The sequence below is a fragment of the Ptychodera flava genome, chromosome 2 (assembly GCF_041260155.1).
Source record: "Ptychodera flava strain L36383 chromosome 2, AS_Pfla_20210202, whole genome shotgun sequence".
In the NCBI taxonomy this organism is placed as follows: Eukaryota; Metazoa; Hemichordata; class Enteropneusta; family Ptychoderidae; genus Ptychodera; species Ptychodera flava.
Genome location: NC_091929.1, coordinates 17,486,517 through 17,503,864, shown reverse-complemented (window position 1 = coordinate 17,503,864; position 17,348 = coordinate 17,486,517). Strand labels below are relative to the sequence as shown.

At 37.0% G+C, this 17,348-nt stretch overlaps 2 protein-coding genes across 4 annotated transcripts in view; both read left to right on the top strand.

The window, feature by feature from the left end:
- Window positions 1–17,348, top strand: part of LOC139115899 (V-type proton ATPase subunit E-like) — a 340,813-nt gene that overhangs the window by 89,530 nt on the left and 233,935 nt on the right. The window lies entirely within an intron of this gene.
- On the top strand, window positions 33–16,150 carry LOC139115775 (uncharacterized). 3 transcript variants are annotated; one of them, XM_070678140.1, is made up of 9 exons: window positions 33–701; window positions 1,263–1,470; window positions 1,983–2,140; window positions 2,440–2,610; window positions 3,790–4,171; window positions 5,281–5,419; window positions 6,562–6,752; window positions 8,000–8,090; window positions 12,303–16,150. In XM_070678140.1, exons 3-9 carry the CDS (start codon window positions 2,051–2,053, stop codon window positions 12,631–12,633), a joined length of 1,395 nt encoding a protein of 464 aa, XP_070534241.1. In that variant the 5' UTR covers window positions 33–701; window positions 1,263–1,470; window positions 1,983–2,050; the 3' UTR covers window positions 12,634–16,150. The 3 variants fall into 3 exon arrangements, with proteins under 3 accessions (XP_070534241.1, XP_070534248.1, XP_070534232.1); XM_070678147.1 differs by having other exon boundaries at window positions 34–701; window positions 3,790–3,911; window positions 5,285–5,542; window positions 12,303–16,149; XM_070678131.1 differs by having other exon boundaries at window positions 34–701; window positions 5,281–5,542; window positions 12,303–16,148.

Sequence of the window (17,348 nt, the reverse complement as noted above, 5' to 3'; positions counted from 1 at the left end):
TGGAAGAGTTGTGAAAAGACTTCTAAGAGGAAATCGTAACCGAACTAACAAAGTGTTTCCATGATTTTCGTGGCGCATGAGTTTGTCCGCATTTCAGGAATGGAGATACAACACAATTATGGTAACGTTTTTTATCACTGCTCATTTTGCAACAATTATTTCCATCGTGATAGGTACGTGAGTCACATTTCTAACCGACATAGACACCAGAGGTTCTTCCGGGTGTATTGTGGTGAAGGTAGTTGCGGCCTGTCGTTCAGTAGCGTGAAAACACTCCAGAGGCATATCAAGCGTAAGCACAGAAACGTGGCTACGACAATCGACTATTCATCATCGGGTACAGTTGAATCCGATAATGTGAACCATGATGAACCCATGGGAGACGTGCGCGAGATTTCAAATGCAAACAATAGGGACATGAAGTTACAGGAAGCTACTTATTTTTTGAAACTAGCTGAAAGAGCCAAATTATCAGAAGTCGACACCCGAGAATTTATCGAAAATACCAGACATTTGCTTGGAAAGAAAACCGCCACTCTGAAAAAAAAAAACTTGAATAACGTATTCAGGATAGTAGTGGAACTCCAGCAACTGTAATAGTGCCAGAATGGGAAGACATCTTTGACTTGGATACACTTTTTGACGGGTTGGAAACGGAACACCTGCGGAAGAAGTTTTTCACCAAGGAGTTCGGTTTGTTAGTGAGTATAATTCAAATCTACGAATTAAGCGATTTTTTATTTACAAGTAAACACATCTAGATTAGATTGAAAGTTTAATCTACACGACCAATACATTTAAGACGGCAACTAGTCACTAGACCCCGCGTTAACTGGACTTCGTACCCAAGTCAACACTACCCTGCATCCAAGTCAACTTGACCATGGAGCTAGTCCGCAGTTCATGCTCTGTCTTGGTATTTGATTGATGCTTTAAGGTGTTCATATATTTTCAAAAATGATTTAATTTATGAATATTACAAGCTAAGGTCTATAGAAGCTGTAACATATCGTACATACACTCACTCTGTCCTGCCACATCTAACCATATGTGAGCAAACTGTGATTGATGCTATTTTTCTCTGTCTGTAATGTAGCACTAGCACTTGGCAATGCAGTCTTCAAAATTACAAATATTAATTTTATATCAGTAACGTACATATATTTTGGGTAATTGTTCAACATAAGAAAGTAAGTTTTTCTGACTATTATGTATATACCATAAAATTAAGGACATAATGACATCCTTGTCTTTTTTGCCAGAATTACTTGAACAATCCATATATACTGCAACATATTCTGGAAAGGGACTACAGCACAAATGAAATCTATGCAGATTTCTGCAATGGCGAAGCTTTCAGAAATCATCCAGTGTTCCAAGAAGACAGAAGAGCCTTGCAGGTTATTGCCTATGAGGATGACTTGGAAGTTGTAAATCCTTTGGGATCGAAAGTAAAGATACACAAAATAGGTACAGAGTGTTGTCCATGAAGTTCTCAAACATGATTTACAGATAATTTTGTGAACGACAACTCGACACCAGTCTTATTGTTAAGGGTGGTATCCCGGTTCCCCAGTCATTTTACCGGGGTCCCCTTTGGTATATCAATGCAATTAGATTAAGGGACAGTAGCAATGTTAGTGGGGTTCCAAAATCATTTACCAACATTCCCCAACCTTAGCAAAAACGCTGTCAACAGTATTTTCACATTAAATAGGTAGATGTTCTTATGCTGAATACTATTTGGATGTGATAGATTAAAATCAAATGTTCCACTGAAAGATGATCCCTTGGGGTGAAACAAAGAAGCATGAAGAAAGAAGGAAAAAACTTCACATACTGTACTGGTATATGTATATTTTGGGGGAGGTTTTCTGTGGATTTTGGAAATAATGTTATTAACAGTTGAATTGCATGATGATTCTACTTAACCATGGTAAGCCTGCTGCTCAGAAAGTTTTTCCTTTGTATTTTTACTTTAGCTGTGTTTTACTGGTTTCTTGGCAATATTCATCCTCGCCATCGTTCTTCTGCAAGGCACATTCATCTCATGTGCATTGCATTGACAAAACATGTGAAGCAGTATGGTATTGACAGAATGGTGGCAAATTTCATTAGTGGTGTGAATAAGCTCACTGAAGTAAGTACATTTTTCAAAAGTGTAAGCTACCATTACAGTAATACTGTGTCACAATGTTGGTGGATGAAAGCTTTTCTCAATATTTGTATGTATCGTGGTAGACATATATCCATTCTCGATACCTGCTCTCACCATTTACTGACATATGTCGGTGGTTCAAGATAAGATAGAGTTGATTGTGTATCCCAATGCATATTTGAAAGATAGACATAAACATATTTTGCTGAGTAATTATAAGAAAGGGATAGAAAAGAGCATATAGAATGTTTGTGATAAAATTATTCTTTTCCTTCATTTAGGGTTATATCATGAATCTGCGTGGAGAGGAAAAGCTGGTGAATGGAGCATTGTTGGCATTCATTGGAGATACCCTGAGCAGTAACTTCATTGCTGGTTTCAAAGAATCTGTGTCATTTGCTGAGAGGAAATGTAGAACCTGTCTCTGCAGTACACAGGATATGAAAACCAAGGTAAACATAGTCCGGTGACTGTGGTAAACAATATCCTGTGTTGGTGTCCATGGTACATATTAAACCTTGTCAAAGAGGTATATAATGAGTGGTATGATTTCTATGATAGCTATACTGGTACTTGGACAACTCACAGAGTGTTTCCAGGGAATTTCTGAATCTCTGGGAAGGGATTTAGGAACTAATGGTGTTTGAATCGCTACCACTGAACAATACTTCTCTAAGTTTCATCACAAACTCACACATACAAGTTTAAAAACAATTGTTCTTTGACAGCAGTATGGTGCCTTTCACAAAACAGCTCCTAGGATGTTACCTATATATTCCTAATCAAATCCTACGATAAACTTTTTAAGTTTAGTCCTTTTTATTGTCAACTGCCATCTTTAAATTCACCAGTACAACCAATGTTTCCATGACCTGAGAGATTTCAACATCAAATGCTAATATGTACTGAATGCCCATGCATTGAAATTTTAGTTCCCAGGTTGCAAGTTTGAATCTTGAGAAATAGTTCAAATTGTCAGTGATTGTAGTATTGATCAAATGTATCAAACATAAGAGAGCTGTGAAAATTAATGCATTTCATTTGTTAAAAATAACAACACTTTTGTAGTAGAAATAAACCAAATGTCAAAAAGGTGAATTTTGAGTGAAGCATTGCAAGGTATATGGGCTAAAGAATTAAATTTTTTTCTGTAAGTCTTGTTTCACACTCACAGACCTTGGAACAGTTTTTTTAAGGGTAGGGCAATCTCTTCTAAAACTTATTTTTCCCTAGTTACACTGAAGTTGACAATCGCTTTTCTTACCACTGTTAGCACATTTTGCCACTTCTAGCATTTTTAGGACTTGTGTAGCTGCCCAATGTAACCAAGTTTGGTAGACACATTCACACAGACAAGTCATGCCTGACCCACATCTTTTCAAGGCCTAAGCGCTTTTCTCCCATGGGAGAAAACCTAGCTGGCCTGGCCAAGGCAAATCTGTTCAAATTCATTTTCCATGTGTTCCAAAAATCAAGATCAGCCCAGACTATGTAGAGCAGGAGAGTGTCAATCACTAAATGTCAAGAATTCTTTTCAAGACCTAATCCTGTATGTACATTTGCAATATATACATGTAGAGTAACATTATGAATTTGGTTATGATGAATAACATTTTAGCTCTCTGTATTAGTTTTCAGATGAAGAGTTTGATAAACGTGATCTTCAGCAACACCTGCATCATTGTGAATTGTTGTCAAATTCAACTACCAAGCAAGAGAAGCAGCACTGGTCGAAGACCTATGGAGTAACACAGTTGAGTGTTTTTCATCAGACATTGGGTTTCAACATATGCACAGGATTTCCTCATGATATGATGCATGTTTTGTTGGAGGGAGTTGTACCACTTGAAGTCAAGCTTCTTCTTAGATACTGCATTGGAGAGCAATACTTTTCGATGAATCAAGTGAATGCCAAGCTAAAGTTCTTCAGTTATGGGTATTCAGAAAGAAAAAATAAACCACCAATTTATAAGAACAACATTGATTCAGGGGACACTAAAATAAAACAGTCAGGTAAGTGGCAGAAAAACTTAGGGGCCGTCGATAATAAAAGCTGATGCACAACAAACGTAATTCTTTCGTTTGGGAGGGGGAGAGGTAAAAACTCATTTCATTTTGTGTACACCGAAATGACATAAGGATTTTTGTCTATTATTTTCGAAGTGCGACTTTGCAGCGAGAACGCAATACTACTTCACGTTTATCGAGAACAGGATGACCACAAAATACGGAGACAGAAAAGACAATGAAAAGACATAAATGTGAAATAAACAGCTGTATGCTTTTCCAACATGAAACATGTAATGAAACATTTTCCTACGTGAAAAATACATTAAAGTGTTCTGTGTCTTCAAAAGTGAAACGCGTAAAGTGGAGGTTTATGAATTAATGTGCACTTCCGTTTTTTTTCATGGGCGTGCGGATCAGAGAGGTGCTTGTGGGTTTGTCAGAAACGGCATCATAATACGAAATTAATTTCGCCTAAGAACTTTCATTTTGAGGGGGAGGAAGGGGGTTTCAAGTAAAACGAAGGAATTGCGTTTCTTGTGCTTCAGCTTTTATTATTGACAGCCCCTAAGACAATGCACCATGAATGAAGTCAGAGGTCTCCATATTTGATTGTACATTATGTATGAAGACTTGCCTTCAGTGATTTTTTCAAGCTAAGCAATTGACTGAACCATGACTGAATCAGTCAAGTTTAAAGAATTTTACCTGCGGACAATGGAATAAGTCTGTACATATATCTGTCATTTTGTTAATTTTGTTCATATTTGTCAAGCATGATGCAATGGAGAACACTCTTAACTGAGTGCAGTTACTGCATTCTATACTGCCAATATATCTTAAATTATCACAGCTGTATATGCACAGGTATTTTTGTGTTGAAACCGCAGCTCTCTGATGTTCAAATGGCCTGCAAATCATTGTTTTCAAGTCTCGTATCACTTATGTGTTATTCAAACATTAGATACCCTTTAAACGGTCACAAAAAACAGAGAAATTGCTTTTCTATGTTTATGAATTTTCATGACAAGGAAAGCCACTCCCATACTCATCATTTCTGCAGAAAAATTAAATTGCCTGTGTGTACTAATACAGTTGCACTTTTATCTTCTCAGCTAGTCAGATGCTACTTCTTTGTGAGATATTGCCTTTCCTCATTGGACAGAAGTTACCTCAACATGATCATCGTTGGAAGTCCTTTCAACTATCGAGACAGATTGTTAGACTCAGCTCATCCTTTGCACTTCATGAGAGGTATATTAGTATGTTAAGAGTCCTTATCCAAGAGCACCATCAGTTATTTGTAGAAGTGTATGGAGAAGAAAACTTCATGCCAAAGCACCATTTCATGACACATTTCCCTGCACAAATTCAAAGGTATCAAAAGCTTTAATTTTACTTTAGTATTGGCATTTCTCAAGATATCTCACTTGTTTTTGTATTTGAAAATGTATTGGTTGTGCATATTCCAATCATTCACTTTTAACCTTTTGATCAATTTGCTAGATTCTGTTCAAGTTGATGAATTGAAAAAAGTCGTTTGTGAAACTTTTTAATAGAATAACTGCAAGTAGTGAGATGGACACAATACTGCTGACATGAGGAATATGATACAGTGGAATCTGCCTAGTAGGAGTACATACAATATAGCAGTTATACCTCATGTCACCAACTGTGATTCTATTGTGCTCCCCAATTAACGGACTTGAATCAAGTCTACTCTGTTTGCCTGTGTACTGGTCCAACTTTGCCAATCATCAAAACAATTTGTTTTTGACTAAACAATTGTAGTTACAGAGGTAAATCAGGTATGATCTTTATTTGTTGATGGAGTTCAGGCAGAAGAAAATAACTAAAACAGCCACTATAGGAAATAGTACGATACTGGAGCAAGAAAGTGACGCTTTCTCCCAATTGGTGAGAATCTCTTGTCATTCTCACAGCTACTGGTGAGATTATTTGAATTCTTATCGGTCAGCAGTGAGAAATGCACTCCTTGGTGAGATAATATATTCTCACCAAGCACTGTTAGAATGGTAATTTTTATGGTGAGAATCAACCAGACTCACCATTCATTGGTGAGAATCAGCCAGACTTCTTGTTCACTGGTGTGAATCAATCTGGTTAATTATCACCAGTGAACAATGAGTCTGGTCGATTCTCACCGTAAAAATTACCACTCTCACAGTGTTTGGTGAGAAATTCCATTCTCACCGATGAGAATCTATTATCTCACCAAGGGGTGCAATTCTCACTGCTCACCGGTGAGAATTTTCGAATTCTCACCGGTAGCAGTGAGAATGACAAGAGATTCTCACCAATTGCGAGAAGGCGTCACTTTCTCGTTTGAGTCTCGCAATTTTTTTCTATAGTGAGCTGGTTTGGGTTATTTACAGATTTGGTCCATTGAGACAACATTGGTGTATGAGACTGGAAGCTAAACACAACTTCTTCAAGAATGAGGTATCTTGTAATTTCAAAAATCTTGCAAAGTCATTGTCACAAAGACATCAACTCTGGATGTGTTCTCAGTTGGTACCAGGAAACACTGAGGCTTTTCTATATGCTGGCCATGAATTGCGTGGTGGTGAGTTGTTGATTAAATAGCATCCTTTCTTGTTCAACAATCTAAAACCTGTAGAAATGTACAGTATTCAGCTTATCAACACAGCTTGTACATGTATAATGAAAATTGTTATTGCTGACAAGTGAATTTCAGTCCACACTAAAATTCAAAAATCAGTTGTAAAAAATAACAATGAATACACTTTACACACAAACTAAAGCATGTATTCACAAGCTGAACACTGGGTATTTCAATATACTTTTGAGAGTTGAATAAGAAATTGAAGTAAATACTCAGAACAGAAACAAAGAAAAACGTCATCATAAATCACAGCTACTGCCCCTTAAAGATAACTTTGTGTCAAATGTCAGAATTTTGAAATGTAATTAGTAAATGCCGGTGGTTTTGTATGCAGTGTTCATATTTTAAACTGCATCTTTCACATGTACAATGTGCCAGCATTATTTCTGTTTGTGTTTTAATTAGCTCTAACATGGATGAAAATCTACACATTTCACTTGAATACCTGCCTACAGGGAACCTCTGAACCGCCAGTCAGCATTACAATTTGCCACTCAGTTTTATATTGAAAGTGCTATTGGTATTTCTAAGACACTGTTTATTGTGGAAGTGAAATCGCCACTGGATCAAGTGGCAATTATTCATGTCATCAACATTGGAACAGACATGTGTCTTAAAAAATGGACTCTCAACACATGCACCATGTAGGTGCCTAGGTATACTGCTGAATAGCTGTCCAGATTTCACAAGTGATCCCTTTGTAAAAAAGTAAATGTAATGATTTATGAGCAGAACAAAATGAATTGATGTTCAAAATCAAAGATAACTGAAAAGTTCATTCGTGAAAATTAGGTACTTTACGTAAACGGCAAACACCCTCTTTTTTCAAGCCTTTAATCTGACCAAAATTGTGAGATTGTGGGAATTTGTTTTGTAAAATTCAGGACCCTGGTAAATCCTTCTATGCAGACAGTATATATTCAACCTCTGTGTTATCTAGACAAAAGACAAGGCTATTTTTGCTAGCTGTAAAGTTGAGAAATAGGGTTTACATGCAATCTGCATTAGGAACTTGTACATGGAAAATGTCATCTCAGACACATGGTTACACTCAAATATATAACATATGATAAAATGAAAAAAGAGGCAGTTCTATGATAACTATGATGACAGAAAGACTTCTTAAAAATAAAATATACACCAAAAAGCCATCTTATAAAATCCCTAGCTGTTCCCTGTTTTTTCAGGAACAAGTCTTCCAGTTGCAGATAATGATTACAGAGTTGCCTTGGAAAGAAAATTTCAAGAATTGGGAGAAGGAGCAGAAGATTTCCTCAAGTAAGTTGAAAGTTGAGCATGGTTAGTCAAACTGACATGAAAAGTTATTGATACTTGCAAAAAGTAATGGCAAGCAGCATGTCAGCATAGAAAATTCATGTTTACTTGAACTTTATTGTACATGTAACTCACATTAGCATGTACAGTACAATTAATGTTGCCACTGAATTTCAAGCTTCAGTTTCAATGCAAAAACTCTTAGAGTCCCATACCATATAAATCAAATCTGTTGTTTTCATGACATGGCTGCTGGGCAGTCATTTTATATGTGCAGAGCCATTATGCTGACCCGGGGAAATACCTGAACAGCTATGTGCACTAAAAATATTCTTGGAAATGATCTCATATAGCCAGCTTGCAGCCATTTAATTATGATTTCCATTGCATAAACTTAGCACCATGCCACTGACCGTATCATAAACATTGTTTGGTCATTAGCTGTGCTCTCCCTGGCCTTTCGAAATTGTTAGTAAATTTACGAATTGGGTTCAAAAAATATTAGTAAGCACAAATTATGTTATTCCGAACCCACCAACTTTCAACAAGCACTTCTGGTACTCAATAGGTGCATGATTTTAAGGGGATAGAAATGATGAATGATTTCATTATAGACAAAAGAAAATGAAAAATCCCTTTTTAGTTTTTTTGACAATGAACACTCATATTTTGATACGCATTTTCAAAAGATTTATTAAATAACACAGTACATCATGGGTCATGAATGCTTGTAACATTGAAATTTCTTCCTTTTCTCAATAAAGTGTGTAATTTTGGTCAACGGCCAATGAATGTTATTCAATTACTCTATCTTTATTACACAACATAACATGTTCAAGTATATTGTGACACAAATCATAACTCCCTTTGTGTGTGTAGTCAGTGGTTGATGATTATATATATTAATTTATGAAGCGGTCATTAATATTATCAAATATTATCAGTGTTTGCACAAGTTTTAGATGCTAGAAAATCTGTCCCCTGTTTTTCATATTTGGAAAGCTCTGTTACTTTGAAAGTATGCACGTCATCCATAGACCACGTACTAGGTGGTGCCTCTATACATGGATGTAAAAAATAGATCTATTTTTTACATCCATGCTCTATAGCTGCAGTCATTATGCCATGTTCATCTCTAAAATTCTTTTTAAACAACCATTGATCAGAACATTTGGCAGTCTGTGGTTTCGCACAAATTTTGTCTCATCTCAATCAAATTTAAGTACGCAAACTGAGACTGGTGATCCTGCTAATGTTTTCTTAGAGACAGTTACACTTTTAAAACGCTGCAGATGATCGTCATTTATTTTTTTTGTCTGGATAAACTTTTTGGTCATGGGACTGTGCACAGGCATTTTCTCTGGATCATAGAAAACTATCAGCATTCATAACATTTGCTGAGACAGTTTCTTGTAAAATATTTTGAAGGAAACCTATTAAAATTGGCACGCTGACTGAAAAATTCAATTTTCAGATCGTCAAATGACAAATCTATGACATCTAAGATTTCCGGCTCGCTTCCACCTCCATGCACAGAAAAACACTTTGCAGTACATGTTCAACAATGTGCGGTCCGGACTGCAGTTCTGCTGTAGTTCGACTGTCTTTCAGGCTGACTGTTCTTGATGTCTTCTAGCTCGGCGGTTTCATTGTTTCGTATTTTTTTCATATCAGTTGCCGTTTTTATGCCCAACTTTCTTTCCCAACTGGATACTATCAATCCAAAGTATTTGTAACTGCCCGCTTCCCTCGATCCGCTTCCACAGTCCATTCGGAAAGTTGACAGCATGTGAGTGTTTGGGTGTCTCAAAACTACCGTAATGGGGTGGTAATGTATGACACACCACTATGAGATTACAAGACCCGGGGATCTTGAAACCTTTTCGCGCATGCTCATGTTATCACAGGTCAAAGTCCAAAGCCAGCTATCACCATGTGTCGATGCGCCGATGATAGGGGCAGCGTAGGGTTTGAAAGACGAGATATGACAGTATTTCCCCAGAATTCACAATCTTGACCGAAAATCAGGCTTCAAAAATAACAAAATCGTTCGTAAATGGCCGATCGGGCATTCATTTTTTTTCGTAAATTTTCATTTTTGTTCGTAATTTACGAAAGTTACGAGTGACAGCGAGAGCACAGATTAGTCCCGCGGACGAAGTCCGGCGGGGACTTATAAATTGGGTCCCGTCTGTGCGTGCGTCCGTCCGTCCGTCCGTCATCAACAGTTTCTCAGACACTACCGAACCAATTTTGTTCAACTTGGCACAAAGTCATAGCACTATGACCTACAGATGCACGTCGATTTATTTTGTGATACGATCCAATATGGGCGCGAGGCGGCCATTTTGTTGCCATTTTTCATTTCTTCGGACCATAACTCAGACATCCTTGAGCAGATTCTGTTCAAACTTGGCACAAAGGCATAACACTATGGCTTTCATATCCATGTCAAATTATTTTGCGATACAATCCAATATGGGCGCGAGGCGGCCATTTTGTTGCGATTTTTCATGTCTTTGGACCATAACTCAGACATCCTTGAACAGATTCTGTTCAAACTTGGCACAAAGGCATAACACTATGGCCTACATATGCATGTTGAATTATATTGCGATACGATCCAATATGGCTGCGAGGCGGCCATTTTGTTTGAGATTTTTCGTGTCTTTGAGCCATAAATCAAACATCCTTGAACCGATTCTACTCAAACTTGGCACAAAGGCATAACACTATGGCCTACATATGCATGTCGAATTATATTGCGATATGATCCAATATGGGCGTCAGGCGGCCATTTTGTTGCGATTTTTCATGTCTTTGGACCATAACTCAGACATCCTTTAACTGATTCTGTTCAAATTTGGCACAAAAGCAAAACTTTATGCCCTTCATATGAACACCAATTTATTTCTTGATATGATCCAATATGGCCGACAGGTGGTCATTTTTTTGCGATTTTTTTCATGTCTTTGAACTATAACTCAAACATCCTTGAACCGATTTTGTTCAAACTTGGCACAAAGGCAAAGCACTATGGCATACATATGCATGTATCAATTAACCTTGCGATAGGATCCAATATGGCTGCAGAACTGCCATTTTGTTTGAATTTTGCATGTCTTTGAAGTGTAATTCAAAGGTCATTACACCCATTTTGTCCAAACTTGGCACAAAGATCAAGCACTATGGCATACATATACATGACAATTTACTTTGTGACATGTTCCAATATGTCTGCCAGATTGTCATTTTTTTCCAATATTGCTGCCAGATGGTCATTTTTGGATTTGTTCATGTCTTTGAGGTTTAATCATATGCAAATATTCCTTAACCAATGTTGTTGAGACTTGTTACGACGATAAAGTACTGTGGCATACATATGCATGTCTACTAATTTTGTGCTATGATCCATATGGTCAATAGACAGCCATTTGATTTCAATTTTGGTGTGATTTTTTTATGTCTTTGAAACATAAACATAGGTCACTGTCCCTCGATGGACTGATTTTGTTCAAACGTGATACGAAGATAAAATACAATGGCTGAATTCTTGTGCACATTAATTTGTTTCATTATATGATCCGAAATGGCTGATTACAACAACATACTCGATCCCATACCATTTCGAAAATTCCACCAAACCATGTTTATAGTATGTGCCGTCATGACACTAGAGGCAGTGAGGGCATTGTTATGTGTGATGTCATCAAAAGTTCCTTCAGTGGTCATTACTGGCAGAGATGAGTAATTTATTGAACGTTCCTCTGATTACTTTATTATGCAAGTCACAGGCCTGATACACCAGTTGCATCAATGTCCATTCCACAGCTACCTAGACCACAGCTACCTAGACACCAAAGATTATAACAAAATGGACAAGCGGGGACTGTGTCATCAACGATGACTTGTCTCAATCAGAATCCATTCCAAGAATATCAAGTCATGTGCTCAGAAATCCACTATTACTATAACTATGTCCCACTTTTCTTATTTTGCAAATGAGATAGCTTAATATACTGGTACATGTACTGCCATCTTACAGGGAGCTCAAACCATGACATATATGTTGTTCATACTTTCTCGTACTTTCTTTTCATGTTCATAGTACTGAAAAAATGTGTTATTGTTATATAGTTAAACACTTCAAGTAAGACAGCGACTTGTATGTATTAACATTTTAAAATCTCATGCTGATTTACATTGAATCTGCAGGCTTCAGTGTGCTGTTGTCTACGGGGAAGAGTTCAGAACAGGAGGGTACATTCTATACAGGGAAGAAGATATGGAAGGATTTCCAGTATTTGCCAGGATTAGTGAAGTTGTGTCCCTGATTGGCATACTGTGTGCTGTGATCAAAATAATGGAGACCCACAGTCACAACAGTCACTACGATTGTTACAGAATAGATGAAGTGGCTGTGCCTCAGTATACTTGTGTGCAGCTCAGTAATCTGAAGCATCATAAAGTTTTACATGCACACCTTGTAGATGGTCAGCAATTCATCAGTGTTAATCAAATTCCTGTCATTGAATTACTTGAATAACTCTTCAACCAACTTTCTGTGGTGTGAATCCAGCCATTCTACTGTAAACAGTAGGGTTGAATTAACTGTAGTTGTGAAAAGGTTAATGGTTCAGATTAGCAATATAATTAGGAAGACAGTGTTTTTAGCTCCACTTTCAGCTACATGGAGCTTATCAAATAGGTGGATGTGTATGGTGTCATCGTCCGCAGTCCATTGTCCAGCATCTGTTGTCCGTCATATGGCTACTTTTTACATTCACAGCTTCTTCAAAATGGCCTGTCTGATTCATTTGATATTTAGAGTACAGGTCCCCAGGGATACCCTTCATCTGATTTGTTCCAAAAGTGATGAAATATACAAATTTTGAGGCTAGATTTGCTATTTGGGGGTAAAAATCTTGTACTTATTAATCACTTGTTATTGGCATACAGGTCCCAGTGGATGACCTTTTGCTGAGATTTTTTCGAAACAATGAAATTTGGAAATATTTAATTGTAAAGGCAATTATTGTCATTTTTTGTCAAAAAATCTTGAAATATCTTCTTCTTTATAGGTGCTAGTCAGACAGCTTTGGTATTTGGGATGTGGGCCCCCAGGGATAATCTTTTTCAGACTTATTAAAATCAGGTAGATACATGAAGGCATTTTTGTCATTTTTGGTCAAAAAATATTTTCACTAAAACCTTTTGTCAGGTAGCTTTGATATTTGGTATATAGTATGATTTATTTATCGAACATACCGTATTTTTAGCTCACGTGTTCACACATGGGCTAATGTCATAGTGATGTCTGTCTGTCTGTCTGTCTGCTTACACGATAACTCAAAAACGCCTAAACAGATTCAAGTCAGATTTTGTACACGGGTACCATATGATACTTGCAAGAACTGATTAGACTTTAGTGTGGCTTGCATATTAATGAAGTTATGCAGTATTATTTTTTTCCATACAATGGTTTCCCTATGGACACGGTAATGACAGTGTAGACATATATCATGAAATACTGCACAAAATTTTATGAAACTTTTCACAGATAACAATCTCAGAACATTATGATGATACTGTGAGTGTCATGTCAATTATCTGCTCATTTGCATATTTAATGAACTTTTGTTACTAGTTACATAACTCTGAAATTCCTGCACCAGGAATATTGAAAAACATAATACCATTGATCCTTGTCAGAGATAGTTACTCTGGCAGTAGACCGTATACACAGCTAGTCTTATCAGTAGTCTGTCTGCCTCTCGGCTTCGTGTGCTTAATTGAACTGCTGTCAGAATATACAATGTCTGTCTTTGTTCTTGTGTTTTGGTTAGTAATTATCCTTAGGTCTGCAAACGTTGCGTAACATCTCCTTGCTTGTTATTTTATCACTTTAAAATGAGACAGGTCAAAGGTACAATTGTTTTTCACAGTTTCATAACAGTCAAAAAGAATGCGGTAATTCATGTCATACGGTATTATTTAATGCGTCCAGTAGTGTCTGATAAATGTCAATATATGTCGAGTCATCAGCAATCAATTTCAATTCTTGATGACTAAGTTTGTAATTTTGTCAAACTCAAAATCTGTAAGCTTACACGTCATTCCTGCCATTCAGGGGTCACATTAGCAGGCCAAGTTGTTGTGTTGAGTAAATGCTAAAATTTTCTAGTCTGTGTACTGGATATCCAACATTCTGTGAAGCGTACTACTATTAATGAACCTGTTGTAAAACACGTGAGCATATTCAGCTCATATCTGGTTAAAAAGTAAATATAGCAATGTCCGTACATTGTTTACCCCCATAGTCCCAAGGCACAGCCTAGTCTGCAGATATACATGTATGTAAACCACGCTATGTTCAAGAAGTCTTTCTGCAATTCTTCGTCCTGGGCTTGTACAAATTACTCTTAAAATTAGGTTTAACAATATTTTCCACCAAAGCAATCACAGTCATGTTATCTATCATTGTAGACAAAACCGGTTTATGTTTGGGGAAGCTTGCTTTGTGAACATTCTCCGATTTCTCCAGTTGTTGTCACTGTAATCCTACTTGCAAATGATGCATCTGTGTTGGAAGATGAGTCAGTAATACTTGGCGGTGTGGGGAGGGGGATTTTTCTCATTTTGGATCACAGATCTTTTTCTCTGAAACCAAGAATTTCATTATTCACCGACACATTTGTCACTAGTAGTTATTCTCTACACACAAAAGCAGAACTTTATTGGCCTTGTTTAAAATAAATCTCGCGTGAACAGGGCTTACATATTGTATCTAATGTGAAATCAGTGATCTGTGTACTGTTATCATTGGTGTTCAACCAAGATAAAAAATGAGTGAAAAAACAGTGTTCCATGTACAAACTTTATAGGACAATAAATGCCTTTTGCTGCTGAATTAGAACGAGGATAATCAGCAGGAAATCAGTCATGCTGAACATTGTTACTGCTGGAGGGAACTGCTCCACCCAGAACTCTTCTTCCATGTCCATGCTAAACATCTGACAAATGTGAAGCAGCCACACATGGTCTTCCATATTTGTTAACACAATTCGTCCTGCAACGCTGTCGGCCTAGATGCAGATTTTGAGTGAAAATAGTGTTGTGATTACAAACTTTCAAACTGTAATGTCTTACAGTGTCATATCTTTTTCTGGATTGCTTTATCTGTATAAAGTTTCACTCAACCTACTAACTTTTGACATTTTAGGGCATGCAAAAGACTGATCATATACTCAATGTATGTACCATAATATAATGAAGAATAAAGACTGTCTTGACAAAAAAGCAAAGCTCCTGGAGTTGTCTTGTATGTGTACCTTATGAGATATGTGTATTGACTGCTGTTGCCTGGCATCTGTCTGTCAGGTACCTAGAAATGACTCTAGCCAGCATTTTGAAATTGCTGTGAAACTTGCGCGCTTATATTTTAAAGGTTATTTTTGCTGTTTTTGGTGAAAACAAATTGAACAAAAATTTGTTTCTTGAACCACTTGTCCGATTGCTTAGAAATTTGATATGCTGGGTTATAGGGTTGACCTAAATTACATTTGTTCATATTGTAGTTTATATTTGCATATTTGTCTTTAGGGTCAATATTTGGTCTTTTGGTTAAAAAGACTTCATCTGAAAGCATTTGTTTGAATGCCTTGATTTTGGTATGTAGGTTCCTTTGGGTACAGGTAAGATGTGTTCAAATTATAGCAAAAAGTATATTTGGAGGGCAATTTTTGCCATTGTATGTCAAAACTGAAACAAAATGTCTGATTGCCATGAAATTTGTTAGAAGTTTCCTTGGGGTGACCTTGGTAACATTTGCTTAAGTATGGTGGAAACTGCTTATCTGTATTTTTGGGCAATTTTAGCTGTTTTTAATCAACATCTCTGAAACCTTCCTCTGATTGCATTGTAATTTAACATGTAGGTCACTGGAGGTGATCTTGGTAGCTATTTCAAATTATGGTGAACATGCCATTGTCATGGCTGTCTTTATGAAGTATTGTAAAGCATTAAATTTCTGTCCGTTTAAATTTCATTCATAGGTAATTCAGCTAATTTATATGTGTGAAAATGTCTCCACTCTTTTTTTTTTCATAACAAAATATGAGAATGGTATAAAAGCGTTTTGGAAGTTTTTCTCTTATACCAAGGATAGTAATATTTTGAGGACTCTGATTCTTCCAGATATCGTCTCAGAGTTGCAGCCTGCCCTAAACAAAACTCAGAAATGTGTGGTTTCCCTGAGAAGTCAAGTAGTCATTTCAACAATTTTGACTCATTGAATCAGATAAGAAAATTCTGTTACTTACCATGTCTATCACCTCGAGGAGAAAATTTCCCAGCATTCATCTTCCTTTGGGAAAACATTTTTGATTTGTCTCAACTCATTGCTGTGTTAAATTAACAATTTGGTGTGCTACCAATTGAGTCTAACTGCATACCTGTCTATAGTCTATATATGTGAAATTGAATGTATGTTAAATCTACACGCGTGTTTGTAATTCGTGTTTATTAAACACGCATGCCGTGCTATCTGAACGTGTTTGCAGATTGAAAACACGCATGTAACACAGTCATTTTTTACAGTGAACTTGTTACGTATGACGCTTGACGAGCGGTCTATCGTATGCAACTTGCGCTTGATGAAATGACGTACTTTGCTCTATGTTCATGTTTTCTCAACTTCTCTCCTTTGAGTTAAAGGCCGCCGACAGGCGATTGGTTCATTTTAGCATAAATGACTCGGGAAACTGTCTTCACCCACAGAAATGCTGTACAGAGTGAGGACGAACTATTGTCTCAGAAATGCTCGTAGTTTGATTAGTGTTAATCGGTTTTCAAGGCGCGTGAAGATCTAAAAAATGGCTGCTCACTGAATCCTCGGTTACTCTAACCGTAATGAATCACAGCATGGAGCTGTTCTTTTTTATCTCCATGATCACAGACCCGCAAATGTACATCCACATACAAACGCAGATATTTTTGTTGTCAGCCAATATTGTTTTTCTCTATATCACTCATCGGGCTCGCTTTCATTCCGCAGCCGTGAGTCGTTTCCGAGGTCGAATCGAATGCTGCCATAAATTTACACTGTAGTGTACGCTTGTCATGGAGGTAATTAGTCCAAGCGCTCGTGTAGACGGCATCGAGATGCCGTAGCAGTTCCGACAGTTAGGTTGAACAGTTAATACTCTATTTAAACCTTACAACTAATCAGTCAACAGATTATGCATAATCTCTTCCCTGGCA